The following is a 17,798-nucleotide window of genomic DNA, read 5'->3' on the forward strand; positions in this document are numbered from 1 at the left end:
ATGATTCATTCGGTACACAAAGTAATAGTTGGGCTTCAAATGCAGCTTCACAGAATCTTAATGATTTATCAATCAGGGAGGTGTAACCTGAATTAGCAAATACTGTACCACTCACTTTCAACATGCAGAGTTACTTTATATGCAGACATTCAGCAATTACTTCTATAACTATGGACTGAAGGATATCAGTCCAAGGGTTAACAGCATTGCTCCTGCACAGAAATCAAAGCCATTTATATTGTGTGCGTTAAACAATGTTTCAAATCGATGTTCCTATGGAGCAGCATGATGGTGGGTGTAAAGAAATGGTTTCAGACAGCAGGAGAAAAATCGAGTGGGAGCTGCAAAAGTACTTGGAACACTTAGCAAGCCTCTGAGCTGGAAAATAGGAAAACGTACTGGAGTGTCAGAATTGTTTGGCCCAAATAAATACCGGCTACTTTGATCCAAGATTATGTCTCATGTTCAATAAAATACTTGAAACTGATACTGGAATTGCATACAAGTTGGTGATCACTAAAATACCATTACAGCCTAATAAACAAAATAACGCTAAATGAAAATCTATAAACATACCAAAGTGCTGACTAATAATAGTATGTGATACTCTGGGCAAAACATAAAAGTGCAGCTATTTCCCAGCTTCAAAATTTAGATCCATGTGATCACTACCGATCAGGGAATCAACAGGTGTCTCCTGGCATGCCTCTGCTGCAGCCTGTCAGCTCTCAGGCAGTGATTGTCATAACCTGCCTGTGAACCTATACATAAAAATTTACAGTGGGTCATTACCTATACAGGCTCCTAGAAGGCACCCATGACAGGATTGTCAACCGTAATTTTTCATTTTCCTGGACAACTTATCCAAATATCACAAACAGCCAATTTTTTTAATGGACATATTGCAAAACCACACTGAATAATAAAGATTATAAGTAATACATGTCTAGAGATACGGATATGAACTCCTTACCAGTATTTACTATAAGCTGTTAAATGATGATAATTACAGTCACAATAACCTGCTCAAGTACTACCAGCCTCAAAAAACTCACAGACATCTAGAGATGAGCGAACACCAAAATGTTCGGGTGTTCGTTATTCGTAACGAACTTCCCGTGATGCTCGAGGGTTCGTTTCGAACAACGAACCCCATTGAAGTCAATGGGCGACCGGAACATTTTTGTATTTCGCCGATGCTCGCTAAGGTTTTCATGTGTGAAAATCTGGGCAATTCAGGAAAGTGATGGGAATGACACAGTGACGGATAGGGCAGGCGAGGGGCTACATGGTGGGCTGCATCTCAAGTTCACAGGTCCCACTATTAAGCCACAATAGCGGCAAGAGTGCCCCCCCCCCCCCCCCCCACTGTCAGCATAAAGATCGTCCTCCTCTGGCACAGCTGTAACAGCTGTAGCAGAGAAGAACGATGTTTGCCCATTGAATTCAATGGAACCGGCAATACAGCCGACTCCACTGAATGCAATGGGCTGCCGGCGATCGCAGGATGAATGGTCGGAAAGGGGTTAAATATATAACCCCTTTCCTGCAATTCATCCAGAAATGTGTTACACTAAAAATATATACCGGCGTATAAGGCGACGGGGCGTATAAGACGACCCCCCAACTGTCACCTTATACGCCGGTAATACAGTGGAGCAAAGAATAAAAAGCATTACTTACGTTTTTAGATGATCTGCGGCGCTCCTGCAGGCTGTCACTCCCTCCTGGTCCACGGCAGACAAGCTTTCTCCACGAAAGACTTTAAATCCCTGCCTCCAGAAGCACATGTGCCTTCAGCCAATCACAGCCAATGACAATGATGTCATTGAATGGCTGTGATAGGCTGTGTTTCTGGAGGCGGGGATTTCAAGCCTTGAAATCCCCGCCTCCAGAAACACAGCCAATCACAGCCATTCAATGACATCATTGTCATTGGCTGTGATTGGCTGAAGGCACATGTGCTTCTGGAGGCAGGGATTTAAAGTCTTTCGTGGAGAAAGCTTGTCTGCCGTGGACCAGGAGGGAGTGACAGCCTGCAGGAGCGCCGCAGATCATCTAAAAACGTAAGTAATGCTTTTTATTCTTTGCTCCACTGTATTACCGGCGTATAAGGTGACAGTTGGGGGGTCGTCTTATACGCCCGGTCGCCTTATACGCCGGTATATATTTTTAGTGTAACACATTTCTGGATGAATTGCAGGAAAGGGGTTATATATTTAACCCCTTTCCGACCATTCATCCTGCGATCGCCGGCAGCCCATTGCATTCAGTGGAGTCGGCTGTATTGCCGGTTCCATTGAATTCAATGGGCAAACATCGTTCTTCTCTGCTACAGCTGTTACAGCTGTGCCAGAGAAGAAGGATTTGTCTTCTATATGTTCTCAATGGGGTCAGCGCTGCTGCCGCTGGCCCCATTGAGCGCATATAGAATGCATCCATAGCGAGCAGCGGGAGGGGCAGATTTCAATACTCGGGTGACACCTTATCTCCCCAGCCACTCACAGCAGGGGGGTGGTATAGGGCTTAAACGTTGCAGGGGGAAGTTGTAATGCCTTCCCTGTCTTTATATTGGCCAAAAAAAAGCGCTAACGTCTCAGGGAAGAAAGTTTAATTTACCAGAACACCGCATGGTGTTCGTTACGAATAACGAACATCCCGAACACCCTAATATTCGCACGAATAGCAAGCTCGGACGAACGCGTTCGCTCATCTCTACAGACATCTAATATATTTCCTGGACACTGGAAAAAAATTCATCTATTTTTACAGCTATATGGGGTGCAGAGATAGCCATTGCATTAGTGCTTGACAGGGCAAAAAATCAGAGACCAGTATTATGACAACACATGGAACATGGGGGCCCCGTTATACTTTGCACATTGAAGTTCTGAAGCTTCAAGCTATGGTGTACACCTTCATTAATTAAATCATTGCTCTAATGTTGTGCAATATGATTCTATCCATAGATTAAATCCAGGAAAGTATCTTCTTCACCTGCCTGTGAACCTATACATAAAAATTTACAGTGGGTCATTACCTATACAGGCTCCTAGAAGGCACCCATGACAGGATTGTCAACCGTAATTTTTCATTTTCCTGGACAACTTATCCAAATATCACAAACAGCCAATTTTTTTAATGGACATATTGCAAAACCACACTGAATAATAAAGATTATAAGTAATACATGTCTAGAGATACGGATATGAACTCCTTACCAGTATTTACTATAAGCTGTTAAATGATGATAATTACAGTCACAATAACCTGCTCAAGTACTACCAGCCTCAAAAAACTCACAGACATCTAATATATTTCCTGGACACTGGAAAAAAATTCATCTATTTTTACAGACTGTCTGGGCATTTCTGGATGGTTGGCAACTGACCCATGAATTCTCTGATAAGTGCGAACCACATAAAAGTGACTTTGGGGCCAAGGTTAAAGTGCTATTCCCATGTCAAGTATCTACAGCATATCCACAGGGGATAGATTGGACCATCACGTAACATGAAAATAGGCAAGCCAAGGTGGCCACTGACCAAACACAGGGGGAAACTTATGTCAGCATGTGCGGGACTCTATGAGAATTATGAGAATACAGTAGTTGAGCAAGCACACTTTTCCGTAACTTCCAGACTTTAAAAAAGGAGAGCTGAACATGATCAGCCACCTCTTCACCAAGTCTTTCTCTGTATTGGCTTGCTTAGGAGGATGGGGGGGGGGGGGGCTAGGGTTCCCTATCTATCAGACACTTATTAACCTATGTATAATAAATGCCATAAGTGTCTGAAATGGAAATACCAACTTAAAAGGAACTGGTGAGGTCAAGGCAACAGAAATTTCATAGATTGGTCAAGTATGCAGAGCAAAACCTCAACATCACTGCCACGGAACCTACAGAAACACTAGGATGCAACAAGAGTAGACGTTCTAGTTGCATATTGACAAGCAATCAACAATCAAAATACTAGGTATGTCACATAACACTTGGATACAGACTCTCAGGCATTCTGGAATCAAGCAGTCAGTGTGAGTTAACAAAACAAGGATTGAACTCTTTAGCCCCAATCACCCAAGTAGTTGTATGTTTGGAGAATAATGGATAATCTTTTCAAGAAAAGAACACCTTGCCTAATGAAATCTAGAATTAAGATTTTTGGAAAGGTCATCACAATCACTACTTAGTTGGCAGCATTTTGCGGCTAGGATTTCTGCTGAAGGGACAGTTACTAACTATTGACTAACAAGATACCACAAGCCATATTTTCTCTTTCATTTTTTTGCTTTGCAAAAGGTCATGCAAGTTTGTGTCAACTCTAACAGAACATGTCATTTCAAATGGGTGATGAAATTGCATAAGAACGTACATTTCTATACTGCTATGCATGAACTATGTACAATCACTCTAAAAATCAAAAGCTCATGTTAATATATACAGATAAGTAAAATGGAAAATAATTGCATAAACACCTTCCCAAATATGTTCAAATGTGTTCTACAGTGTCTAGGGGTTGTCTATGTTATGCAATTGTTTAATCTTGCGATCGTTTGATCACTTCTCCTGTAGACTGCAATACTTCAGTATTGCACTATATGGCATTTCTGCTGGCATTCTATTAAGACAGGCCACAGGCACCTGTTCCCACTCCATACAAACCCAAAAGCATCAAAGGGTTAAATTGTATGTTAGCATGTTGCATTCACAAGGTTTAGATACTAATACTGCACGATAACTTTTTCTAATGCTGTTACAACTGTATATGCTTCTTATTTACTAAATATATCAGGTACCTGTTTAAAGTTGCCACTTCTTCTTTGCTCCCAGTCCATCATGTCATGAAAAATAGGGATCATTACATTCCGCAAGTCAGGTTGGGGTATCAATGTTACCTCTAGGAATGGACCAATTAAGGCTGGGATAAAATGCAGTTTGTGTTCCCCTACAAAAGAACAGTTTTCATTTACTGGAGAAAATTTGCAACTTCCAAGTCTTCATACCGATGCCTGATGTTTATTTCCCTGGACAGCTGTAATTGGGAGGAGTCCAATGGTACAATAGATCGTTGGTGGAGTCAGTTAAGCTTTATCTAAGGGCTCATGCCCATGACCGTAATGTCACCACCTATCACGCGATGAATGGAGTCAATGAAAGAACACCGTCATATGGACACTGCATATACATACACAAGGGAAATAAATAACAGCATGCTCTATTTCTCTGCGTACGTATGCAGTGTGAGCCCTATACACTTGTATGGGCTGTGTTACCATACGCATCCCCACTCTGAGCAAAGCGAGGAATTAAAAACCATTAATTAATAAATAAACAAATCACACTGTGCATGTCCATACACCATACGCAGCCATAGAGTATATGGCTGCTGAGTGTGTAAATGCTGCGGGGAGACCCGCAGCATTGTACTCATATGGCCGCTAGCATGAACCCTAATGTGTAATGGAGCTCTTAAAATAAAATAAGGCATTTTATGTCATCCCCAGATACAACAGCATTACCCGCCCAAGACTAAGAGAAGACTCCAAGGAATCTTTTAGGTGCCATTCTCAATATTTACATAATGAACAATTTTGAGAATTCTTTTTAAAAAATTCTCCCATGTTTCCAGATTTGGATTTTTTCCCACTTTTTTCTGACAAATTAAATAGAATGGGATTATCTGCCTACTAAGAGTTGGCTAGATATTCAGTTGTAATAGTCTTAACGAAGCATTGGGGAAAGCTCTGCATATTACACAACACTTAGTCTGACCTATAATACGGAGAGCGCCTCTACCACCAATGCCATGATTATATGTTACTTTAACTGATTTAGTCAATTTCCCATTGCAGATTTCAGCATTTCAAAATGATAAAACATCACGAATAATGAGTCAGAAACAGATGTAGGCAGCAGATAATCCTCTACCAAACCATGTAATAGTCACTTATAGCTGTCAGGAGTGCTGTGATAAATCAGAGCAGCACAAGATGTTAAGGCACCAAATTATTGCTCCAGCAAGGCGCTGCATATAATCTTTTCATTCAGGCAATTGAAGTATGCCTACTTAATGATCACAAAGCTCCCGACATACAGCCATTCCTGTTTCATTATAAAACACCCAATAATAAAAATGAAGGATCATCCTACCTAAATTCTGCCACATGCTGAAGATTTCACAGCCCATTGTCACACGCATGTCCCCATATCTAAAGAAATGAAAAATATCAAGCATTCCATAAAACCGTATCACAGGCAGTAAAAGAAGAGCCAAACAAATTTTGTAGCGCTGTATACCCTGCTGAGTAGTCACATAATAAAATTGTACTGACTTAGCCCGAGAGTCAAATATACAGTTAATAGAGACATAACCATGAAATTTACAAATTAACCATTTTCTATTGTGTTCATCATGTATGCTTCTGAAGTACACAAGATACTTAGATGTTACATAGCTCTAATGAGAATTACATTTTTATTTGTCATTGAGGTGTCATCATTTTCTGCACTTGGATGATTTTCCGATTTTGCAACTCTAGTGTGAAACAGTCAGGTACAAAATGCTGCTACAGTTTACGTTTCTTGTGTACCTACCACTGGGTGCCAATATGCCCACAAGATGGTAGATTTACTACCACATCTTAGATATAATCTAGAAACTTTAAGAACAAGTCAGTTAACACTTACTTCTCCAGCACTTTTTTCATCTTAGAGGGGGTAAACAGCTCCAGCTGTAAACAAGACTGGTTTATGAAAATGACTGCAAGATAAAAGTATGAGTCCCATATCTGTGAGAAAAAAAAGGACAAACACAAGAATTCAACAACTTAGATTTCACAATGGTAAGAGGTAACAGGCAGCAAGCTTCATACTAGTGTTTTTTTATGCAGAATGTTGACAAACGTATTGAGACACGCATAGAAGGTGATGAAATTCGGTTTTATTCACATTTTTTGGTGTTGGACTCAATGACTGCAGTAACCCTCCTACAGATGCTTTCCACCAAATACTGATAGATGTGTAGAGGAATTTGCCTCCGTTTCTCAAAAAAGCATCAGATTGTGATGCAGGGGATGATAGGCATGTTCTCTCCAAGAACCAGTAAGTATACCTTATGGTTCATAAATCTTAGGCCTAGTGCCCACGGCCGTGACGGGCTCCGCAAGCGGAATTCCACAGCGCATGACGCGGCCGGCGTGTCGTATGACACGCCCACAGCATCATATGACACGCCGGCCGGCGTTAGGCGGGGGAGCGTTTTCACTCTATCTTCCGCTGTGCTACAGCGGAAGATAGCGTGACGGACGGCTTCCATTGACTGCAATGGAAGCCGTTCGCGCGTATACCCGCGGCAAATAGAACATGCCGCGGGTGAGTACGGGTGAATTCATGGGGCGGAATTCCGCACCATGAGCATTGCACGATTAGGTCCAATAGAAATCTGTCCGTGGGAATTAGGCCTTAGGGTGACTACTCACTACAGTTTTTTTTTACTGCGAAATTCGCAACGTTTTTTTTCTGCAGGGGGGGCGATTTAGCGAGATCGCAATCTCAACAGTAGAAGTCCCATAGACCCCTGCAGGAAAAAAAAACGCTGCGAATTTCGCAGTGAAAAAAAAACTGTAGTGGGAAGTCACCCTTAGTGTTCCAAAGCAATAGGTTTATTTATGTAGCGCTACAGAAAGACTAATTCAACAGTGGTGTGGGTTAAATCTTTTTGATAAATGCCTATGTGATAACAAAGGTAAGAAAAATCCAAAAGTAGATTTGTTTGCCTCTGTATGTCCTATTACAACATATAAATGTCACAGACAGGGCCCTCTCTACATGACTCTTCTGTGAGCCAGAGCAAAGAGCCATTGCAAAAGAGACTCCCATTCTAGTGGATTCAACTCATGTCTGCCATTTATGTGCATGGGTTCCCTATAATACTATACTTCTCCTGAGCGCCTGCAAGCAGCTGCTATTGACATTTAGAAATGTTTGATTTACAGTGATCTGATAGCCATGTTGGCTTCATTTTAAAAAGGGTATGTCCAGTTGGCACAACTTTAGTTAAAACATGACTAAACCAATATTTTTATTGATGACCATCACATGAATCATTTTTAGACTTAAAGCCCAAAAAATCCATTAGCTGATTTTAAGTAAGTAACTTGAAGTATCACTAGCACATAAAATATCACTGTCATGATTTTTTGCTTCCGTGTGTAATCCTTGGTGCTGCTGCTGCTAATCTGTCTTGCTGGGAAGGATGTTCAGCAGGATTAGTCTCCTTCACCCTCTGGCAGCTGACAATATAATCCTTTCTTACTTTTCCTGCAGTTAGATCTTCTGGGATCCAGAGTAGTGAAGGTATATACTATGCGACATCTATAGAATGAAGTCCCTTAGAAACCAAGCAGGGAAATAAGCAATTTATGTTGGCTGCTCTAAAGTGAACAGAGGATCACTATGCAGAGAATAGCTGTTGGCCAAACAAGTGTTAAGCCAATAGCTATCTAGGGTGTTTGGGCACCTTTAGGCTTAACCTTACTTTTTCTCACACTTATATGCATAATAAGTCCAGATTAATGTCCTATTTAGACGGGACGTCAGTCAGCTAAACGACTGCATGAGCGCTGCCGTCACCGCTAAGGTCATTAGCGCTCGTGCAGAACATCTAGACAGACAGACTTCCCCGATGGATTGCTGCCTTCTCGCTCAGCACTTCACCTTGTATGTGAAGCACTGAGAGGGAAGCGTTTACACGCAATGACAAGCCTGTGATCTAGTAATTTTTTTTTTCGTCGATAACGAATAGTAAATGATGTTTTTGCATTTACACTACACGATTATCGCTCATATTAGTTCATTTGAACAATTTTTGAGCGATAATCGCCCCTTGTAAATGGTCCTTGAGGCTTGTGTCACATGAATGTATTTGCACAGCGTTTTGCATGGACAAAATTTGCATGCGCAATACGAAGTGTATAGAATCCCTTAACCCAATTAGTTCGTTCACATCTGCATATTTTATATGTGCGCATTTCGTTTGTGCAAAAAAACATGCAGCATTCTCTATTTTCCTATGCATTTGCGCTTGAAAATAGCACATGTTAAACAAATTAACTTAATTGCTCTTTACTATGACTGGGAATATGCTTGGGTGGTTTTTTGCTTGCGCAAATGTGCACAATTTGCATGTGCATGGAGTACAGTAAAACACAGACACATGCATGCGCAAATACATGGCACCCATAGCGTAAATACGCTGCACAAATACACTTCCACCCTTATGGTATGTTTTCCAGCGGCTCTATGTAAATAAAACCATGGCCACATATGGCAGGAGGGGTTTTTAAACAGTTTGCTAATTGGCCGGTAATACCACACTCTTATTTGGAAAACGAAATTGCCATTAACAATCAAGTTAATTGCTCACGGTTTGGCAGCCAATAATACAGAGCAGTGATGGTGAACCTTTTAGAGACCGAGTGCCCAAACTGCAACCTAAAACCCACTTATTTATCGCCAAGTGCAAACACGTCAAGGGGCGGGGCTTATCACGACCTATGATTTTACCCCCGTCATTCTAAAAAGGACAGGGCCGCTTCAAAATACACAGGATGCAGATTTTGACTGCTTTTTGGATTTGGAAATGCTGCAGGATGTGCTCAGCGGAAATTTCAGTGGAAAATTCTGCAGCATTTCCACATCCAAAAAGCAGTCAAAATCTGCACACTGTCTATTTTGAAGCGGCCCTACCCATTTTCGCCACATGTAAACATACCCCAGCAATAATAGTGACCCCCTCCCCACGGCGGCAACCGGTAGAATAGTGACCCCCTCCCCACGGCAGTCCCCGGTAGAATAGTGACCCCCTCCCCACAGCGGCCCCCGGAAGAATAGTGACCCCCTCCACATAGCGGCCCGCAGTAGAATAGTAACCCCCTCCTCACGGCAGCCCCCAGTAGAATAGTAACGCCCTTCCCATGGCAACCCTGTTAGAATAGTGACAACCTCCCCATGGCGACCCCCGGTAGAATAGTGACACCCCACGGTGGCCTCCCATAGAATAGTGACACCCCACAGTGGCCCCCAGTAGAATAGTGACACCCCACAGCAGCCCCCCATAGAATAGTGACACCCCACAGCGGCCCCCCGTAGAATAGTGACACTCCACAGCGGCCCCCCATAGAATAGTGACACCCCACAGCGGCCCCCCATAGAATAGTGACACCCCACAGCGGAACCCTATTTTATGTAAGCCTCACTGGAAAATAACCCCCCACCCCCAGGCCAGGTAAAATTAAAAGCAAACTAACATGCATAGCATAAGCTGACCTCTCCTGCAGCGCCCGCTGCCAGTGGGTGTGGTGCTGCCAGCAGTGCTCAGTGCTCTGGTGCCGCCGCTACGTTCAGTGTCCGCTGCCAGCGGCTGTGGTCCTTCCTCCACCACTCCTTGTCCTCATCCCGCCAGCGCTGCATGTGCTGTGGCTGCCGCCCCGGCCTCTCGGGATGTGCCGATGCCACCGACGCTTCCTCTCCTCAGGCCACACACGCCCCCAGCCAATCACAAGCTGGGGGCGTGAGTACATATCAAACTCCTGATTTATGTCGCCCCCCCCAACTTCCGGTGGCAACATATTACAAGAATACCGACATTGGGAGGGGGGAGGAGGATCCTGGCTGCATACTGATGTCACAGTGTGCGCCAGGATCAGCACCGCTAGCTGCACAGCTGAGTGAATGCCACTGACATGGTGAATGGCTGATGGTGACGCGTGCCAGCAGGGAGGGCTCTGCGTACTGCCTCTGGCACGTGTGCCTTAGGTTCGCCACCTCTGATACAGAGTCTAAATTACAACAATTGGCCTACTCTAGTTTTTCAAAAAGTAAAATAAAAGCCAAACCAAAATAACTGCACATTTGTACAAGTCTCACAGCATCTTTGTCGGCACATCATTCTTACCTTATAATCAAAGCCTTCATTTAAAAAGTTCTTGCGAAGAGCATCCGAAAGATACAATACAGTTGTTATAATGACACTAGGAGAAAAGGAATATATTTAGAACATCATGTGTAAAAACTGAAATGAACTGTAGAATTGCCTCCTTTATCAATTTTTATACTACTTTAGATTTAGTTTAACATCAACCAATATTTAACTATCTTTGTTTCCATTTGCCCTTATGGTCATCAACAGATCCATACTTGTTAGATATTCATAAGGACAATACAAGAGACGATATGCACTGAGAAACATTGTTAAATTGCATTCCCTTGCTTTACGCTCTGCCCAGGTCCATAGATCCAACCTTCTAGAAATCGGTGGAGATCTCAGCACATGGACTCCCATTTATGATACCTTCTGACATGTCTCCATATGTCAGAAACTGTTTGAAATTATAAGCAGGCTAATTCCCAGAGGTTTTTCTGAGTTCAGAAGCCATAACAGACACATGAACATTACTTTGTTTGTGGCAGTGTAGATGGCATGTGCAGCTCAACAATTCCTTGTGCTTTCACAGACCTTCTGCAGAACAGTACACCTGCACGCTTCTCTCTGCTATAAAATTGTGCTTTAGAACCACCCAAGTTTAACTAAGGCCGGTTGCACACAGGCATATTTGCATTGCGGAATCGGGAGCAGGAAGCCATCCGACCTGTGGCCCTTCTGCAATTGACATTGTGGATAGGTTGTGGATTCCACGTCATCACCTAGGAATGACGCGGGAAAAGCAGGGGTTTAGTAAAAAAAATCTGCACTGCGCATGTCCGACGGATCACCACGCGGACCATCTGCAGCACAGAAAAGAAAAAGAAATGACAGGTCCGCGCAGATGCCAGCCAAGCACAGGATCGGATTCTACTGCGGGCTCCCGCATGCTGAATCTGACCCGGTCGTGTATAGCCTTATTGTTCTTCTCTTTAGTCTCTGCTGGAAATTAATATTTGTGGTTTGATTTTTTAGTATATTGTCCGATATTTACAGTATTTTGAAAATAAAGATACAGATAAGACAATACTAAAAAACTCAATACATAAATACGACTTAACATTCAGCATTTCAAAGAGAAAGATAATAATCATTTAAACGAGGGAACATTCCATATTAGAAGAAATATGTTTTCCACTTCTACCTTAAAAAGCTCTGAAATGAAACAAACAAGGCATATTAATGATGTTTGATTATAATCAGGTGCTTCCTTCAGAAGAAAAAGCTGTAATCTACAGACAGGATTCTGTATGCAGCTGTATCTGAAGTACAGCATCATAGAAGAAAAACAGCAAAAAAACAAAAAAAAGCCATGTCAGCTGAATATTTACAGTATCAATAAAAACCTGTGTGATTTTACGCTTAGAGATTTACTGAACCCTAATGAGCTCTCAACTTCCACAATGTGCTATTTATGTTTTCCTTAGTGTTTAATCAAATGAAGCATCTCCCCTGGGTCTCTCTCCTGCTCGCTTTATGAAGGGAAAGTGGTGTAGCTGGCACACAGCGATTAGGAGCAGCTGCAGGAACTGGAAGTGAGCTAGAGTGCTTCAGTATGTAGCTGAATAGCAAAAGACATTAGTCTTTTAATTGGTTTCATGACTGGCAAAGCTAATTAATTGTTTCATTCAATTAGAAGGACCCATTTCCTCCTCAGGGGCATGGCTTGTGCTGAAACCATCATCCTTGTGTCAAGTGGTCAAATTACTGACCCGAGTGCTTATGTTCTTAACGGCAATGGATGTAAGCCCAGTAACGGAGCATGGTCCCAGTGATAACACGACAAAATGCTCTCTATTTCCAATTCCTGTAGGTTGGAAGCTTGTTTGAGCAGGGCTCTTCGCCACTAGATTTGTCACTGCAATGTCTGTCCAGATTATCTACATTTAAGCATTGCATTTGTGCACTAGTGTATTGTTCCACTTTAGGAGTTTATTCCCACAAGTGTGTGCAACTTCGATCCTTGACAAATGGACAAATGTCAATGTGTGTGTATGTGTGTAACATCTGTACGTCTTGCATGTATGTAATTTTTATGTCTGCGTGACATTCATTTTTTTTTCATGTATGCACATAAAACCTGAAGGAGGCTTAATTTTTTTCTAGAATTGCTTAGCAATGATCAGTAAAAAACAGAGTGCACTCAGATAAAAAAAAAAAGACCAGAATAGGACAATGTTGCGATTTCATTTTTAATACAGACCATCGGTCAACTGTAAAAATCACATGTATGTATAGCCCCATTGACTTTATTGGGTCCGTGTGCTGTCAGTTACACACACAGACCGCACACAAACCAAAATACAGCCATGTGAATAAGCCCTCACTGTATACCACAATATGAAAGATGAGAACACCATAAATAAAAACAAAGCTAAACTGTAATCATTATTACAAATACAATACATTACATTTCAGTAAAACGTCATATTCTGTTATTCTATTTGCAGACTGATCTCTACTTCCAAAGGCATTATATAGAAGGTTCCTTATGGTCAATTGAAGTACAAGGTGATCATAATTAAACTTTGAGAACGCTAAACCCCATACTCCACTGAGTATACACACCAATTGGTAATGGCTTCTGCTCTAAAGTTTTTTTTGCTAGAGACCTCTGAATGCCTCTAGTTTAATTATTATCACCCTGTATATCAAGAACTTTGCTTATTCATTTATGGAGATATAATTGCTTTACGTTACCATAAACTCCTAAGTACTCACTTCCTGTTTTGAGTTCTGGGATATGGGTATTGTGATAGAAACACTACCCACATGTAAGAGAATGCATGCATGCAACTCCTTTACACTCTCCAAATCCCAACCTATATGAAGTTCATGATCATTTAGTACTCAATATATATCAGGTTGCTTACAAACCCCATTCCCATGACATGTCCATGAGCACCATGCTGAGATATCAAGTACTTACCTGTGCATATGTTTCTCTTGTTACTTTTATTTATATGTTCCTGTATTTAATGGTTATTGTTTATGAAATGTACAATTAGTCTTGAATGTTATGTGATATACTAGGACTGTATAACTCTGTATATGAAAGATGATTTCTCAACTGATTGTATCTTGTTTTTTAAATTGAAAATTTTAATAAAAGACAATTGAAACAACAAAAAAAGAAACCACAAAACAAGGTGTGGCCCAATTTCAAGTATTGTGGGAAAGAGCCACTACATCAGAGACTGCAAAGGCCCCTGGACAACATGAAGCTAGAATTCAAAAAGAGAGGGAAAAAGCCAGGAGATTCAGGACTGCAGAGACCTTGAAACAGCAGGAGGTGCAAATTAGCACTGCGGAATATGTTGGCGCTATACAAATAAAGATTATTATTATCAAAAAAGAGAGTGTAAGAGGCAGGACATCATGGGCGGCAGAAACCCAGGCAATGCCGGGTTACATAAGCTAGTGATATTTAAACACAAACCTTTTTCGGATGCTTAATGTTACGGACAGTGAGTGTGGACGCACTGTGCCAACCAACTGGTTTGGCTTTGGGCAAAACCTAAGGGCGTTATCCTGACGGGTCCCTGAAATTCACGCTTTAACCCCTGTACAGGGATCTGGACTTCGTCGTGGGAAACTGAGCAGGTTGCTACCTTCTGGGGTAGTCCCGGTGTGGTTGGCAGCTGACTCACGGGAGTCAGAAGAACCGATGCGAGGCACCATGAAACAGGCCGAACTATAACCAGAATCCGGTGCAAAGTTAGGGCAGCCAGAGAACAAAGATATACAGGTAAAGGTCCAGGAATAAGAGAAGACACAAAAGTCAGAGACAGTAGACCTATGCTGGGTGACTGAGGCAAGCACACACCAACACTCAGGCGAAGGGGGAGAATCCAAAGCTCAACTAAATAGGTTAGCCTATTACCCTGCAGCTGGACTAAGAGCACTTGGGGATAATTAACTTCTGCAGTGCTGATGGAAAGTAGAAGCTAAGAGTCAATTCATACAGAAGGAGCAGCGCGAAGCCCGCAATAGAAAGAGGGCGGCAGACACGGGTAGCTGACCTAACACTTAATATTTTGTAAAAATGATGTACAATTTGCTTTGGGTTGCCCTTCTTTCAAATAGGAATATTTGTTTCCCCATTTTTCCTTTAAAGAGAATGTATCACCTATATATTTTTACTAATTAAAAACAAATAGTGAAAGGTTTTACAATTTTCTATGGTTCAGAATGTATCTACTTTTCCTTTTATTACTAATTTTCTAATCGGTTTTTATTTGCGGATTGATTTTTATTCTATTGTATGTACATGACTATGGTGATTGCCATCTTGCTTGAGCTGCAGAAATGTGCTTTATAGCAAAATTTAAAGAGACGTTTTATAGCAGAAATCATGGGCCATTTACACAATGGACAGGACTAGAGATGAGCGAACGTGCTCATTTAGAGCAATTACTCGATCGAGCATCGTTTTTTTTGAGCAACTGCCTAATCGGGCGAAAAGATTTGCCGGGTGCCGGGGGTTGCCGGTGGGAGTGGGGGAGAAAGAGAGAGAGATCTCACCCCAGTTTCCCGCTGCTATCCCCTGCTCCACCCCACCGCTACCCGAATCTTTTCGTCCGAGTAGGCAGTTACTCGAAAAAAGCAATGCTCGATCGAGTAATTGTCCTAAATGAGCATGCTCGCTCATCTCTAGACAGGACTATCAGCTATTGTGAATGTTGTATTCTGTGTTATCTATATATAAGGCCTCATTCAGACAACTGTATGCGAGTTGATCCTAAGAACCTTGGATACAATTTAAATTGGACAGCACAGGAACATCCATCCATGTGTTGCTCAATCTGAGGGGACAGTGGAAATTGCATGTCCTATTCTCATCCATGATATGGTCCAGTCCGTATGAAAACTTGTCCATGTTAATAGCATCACAGGCCATAATGCATGCATGAAATTCATGGACAGCACACGGACATAAAATATGGCCATCTTAATAATGCCTAAATGTTCACTTTACGTTTTAATCCTGGTTGTGGTAATGAGATGACTGATGAGTTCTCTCTACTGAGCAGGAAATGTTATAATATAGATTGTGATAACAATAATTTAAGGAAAAAGATACCCGATTAATACAATGGGCCATTTTCTGATAACACATTCCTTTAATTTGTTATGTTTTCATCCATCTACATAAAATGGGACACATTTACTTAATGTAGTGCCACTGGAGTAATGGCCCATTTACACGTAATAATTATTGCACAAAATTTGTTCAAATGAGAGATAATCATTCAGTGTGAAGTTGCTCACATTTTTTTTCACAGGTTGTTAAGCTGATTTTTCAGTCAGCTTAAAAACCATTGTTGGCTCGCTGGCTTTTCGTCCTGTGTAAAGGCTCCCTGCTCAGCACTTCACATAGGAGGTGAAGCGCTGAGCAAAAAGCCGACGAGAAACCCATGATCCAGTGGTAAAGTTTTTCTGTGTAAACGCTCTGCATGAGTGCTGATGACCTTAGCGGTGACATTAGCGCTTGTGCAGTCGTTTACCCGACTGTCGGCTCGTGTAAAAGTGCTATAAGATGTGACTAATTTATTAAAAAGCACACAACTTTTAATAAATTTCTTACACCTCTGGCTGTCCATGAGCCAAAGTGTTAGGCCTCTTTCACACAGGCGACAGCGATATTGCGGTGATATTGCATCCATTGAATGAATAACTGTGATTGGTTCATTGAGCGCTGACTCTGATTGGCTGAGCCATGGCACTCAAGAACCATTGCTAGCCAGTGCTTCCTGGACGTGGGTATTTTGAACCTCCAAACCAGAAAGCACTGAGGTAAAACTTCAAACAAATCTGCCAGAGCTTCAGGGGAGACGCACGGGACGCTGACAGCACCTGTTAGGCGATGTATTCTTTTATTTAATGCAGCTAGGGCTTATTTCAGGGCTATTACAGTAGGATTTTCGTACGATGAGATGCAACACATAGTAAGGCTCCATAGGGAAACTTGGGCTACAAAACCTTGCAAATCGCGGTAATACCTAGCAACCTGCAATTTTTTTTCTCACAATGTATCAGCCTACAAAACATCACTAATGTGACGGAACCCATTGGAAAGTATGGGCTTCACATACATGCGATTTTGTCGCCGTGTGAAACCAACCTAAGCCCCTTACCGCCACAGGGCGCAACTGTACGTCCTGGCAGGGAGGTACTTAGTGCAACAGGATGTACAGTTACGCTCTGAGGATAGCATGAGAGCAGAAGAGATCTTGCACTATCTAGCAGCGTGAGCTGGCTGTCACCTACAGCCGGGCTCCCCCTGCATCAACGGAGGTGCATCGGGACAGCGATCCCAGTTGTTAACCCCTTCCCTGCCGAGATCTATGTAGATCGTGGCAGGTAAAGGGTTCACAGAGGGAGCGCAGTCCCTCTGTGACGTCATCGGACTCTCGCGATATAATCCAAAAATCTATGGCAGAATTGATGCATTTTGTCTCCCTGCTATCATGAAAAAAACTAATAAAAGTTTTACAGTATAGTCATATGCACCCAAAAATTTCACCAATAAAAACTACAGTTCGCCACGCAAAAAAACAAGCTCTTATATGGCCCTGTCGGTGAAACAATAAAAAAGTTATGGCTTTTCAAAAATGGAGATGAAAATCCACCAAAAATCGTTGCGTCCTTAAGCCGAAAATAGGCCATGTCCTTAAGGAGTTAAATCTAGCTATGAACTTGTGTAGATTTATGCATTGAGCCAGTTTTTGACATACATTATAATAAATTTCTTAGGCCACAGTTTCTCCAGTTTTTAAAAAAGTGCAAGGACAGCAGGCAAAAAAAGCTGAAAGT

At 42.0% G+C, this 17,798-nt stretch overlaps 1 protein-coding gene across 1 annotated transcript in view; it reads right to left on the reverse strand.

Moving 5' to 3' along the window:
• Window positions 1-17,798, reverse strand: part of DOCK4 (dedicator of cytokinesis 4) — a 300,819-nt gene that overhangs the window by 91,239 nt on the left and 191,782 nt on the right. The window contains exons 28-31 of the mRNA XM_066591773.1: window positions 10,956-11,031; window positions 6,689-6,789; window positions 6,152-6,210; window positions 4,798-4,946 (exon numbers count right to left, since the gene is read on the reverse strand). Of these exons, the coding sequence (XP_066447870.1) occupies window positions 4,798-4,946; window positions 6,152-6,210; window positions 6,689-6,789; window positions 10,956-11,031 (385 nt within the window). The remainder of the gene's footprint in view (window positions 1-4,797; window positions 4,947-6,151; window positions 6,211-6,688; window positions 6,790-10,955; window positions 11,032-17,798) is intronic.

This window comes from Eleutherodactylus coqui, chromosome 2 (genome assembly GCF_035609145.1).
Source record: "Eleutherodactylus coqui strain aEleCoq1 chromosome 2, aEleCoq1.hap1, whole genome shotgun sequence".
NCBI classification, from domain to species: domain Eukaryota; kingdom Metazoa; phylum Chordata; class Amphibia; order Anura; family Eleutherodactylidae; genus Eleutherodactylus; species Eleutherodactylus coqui.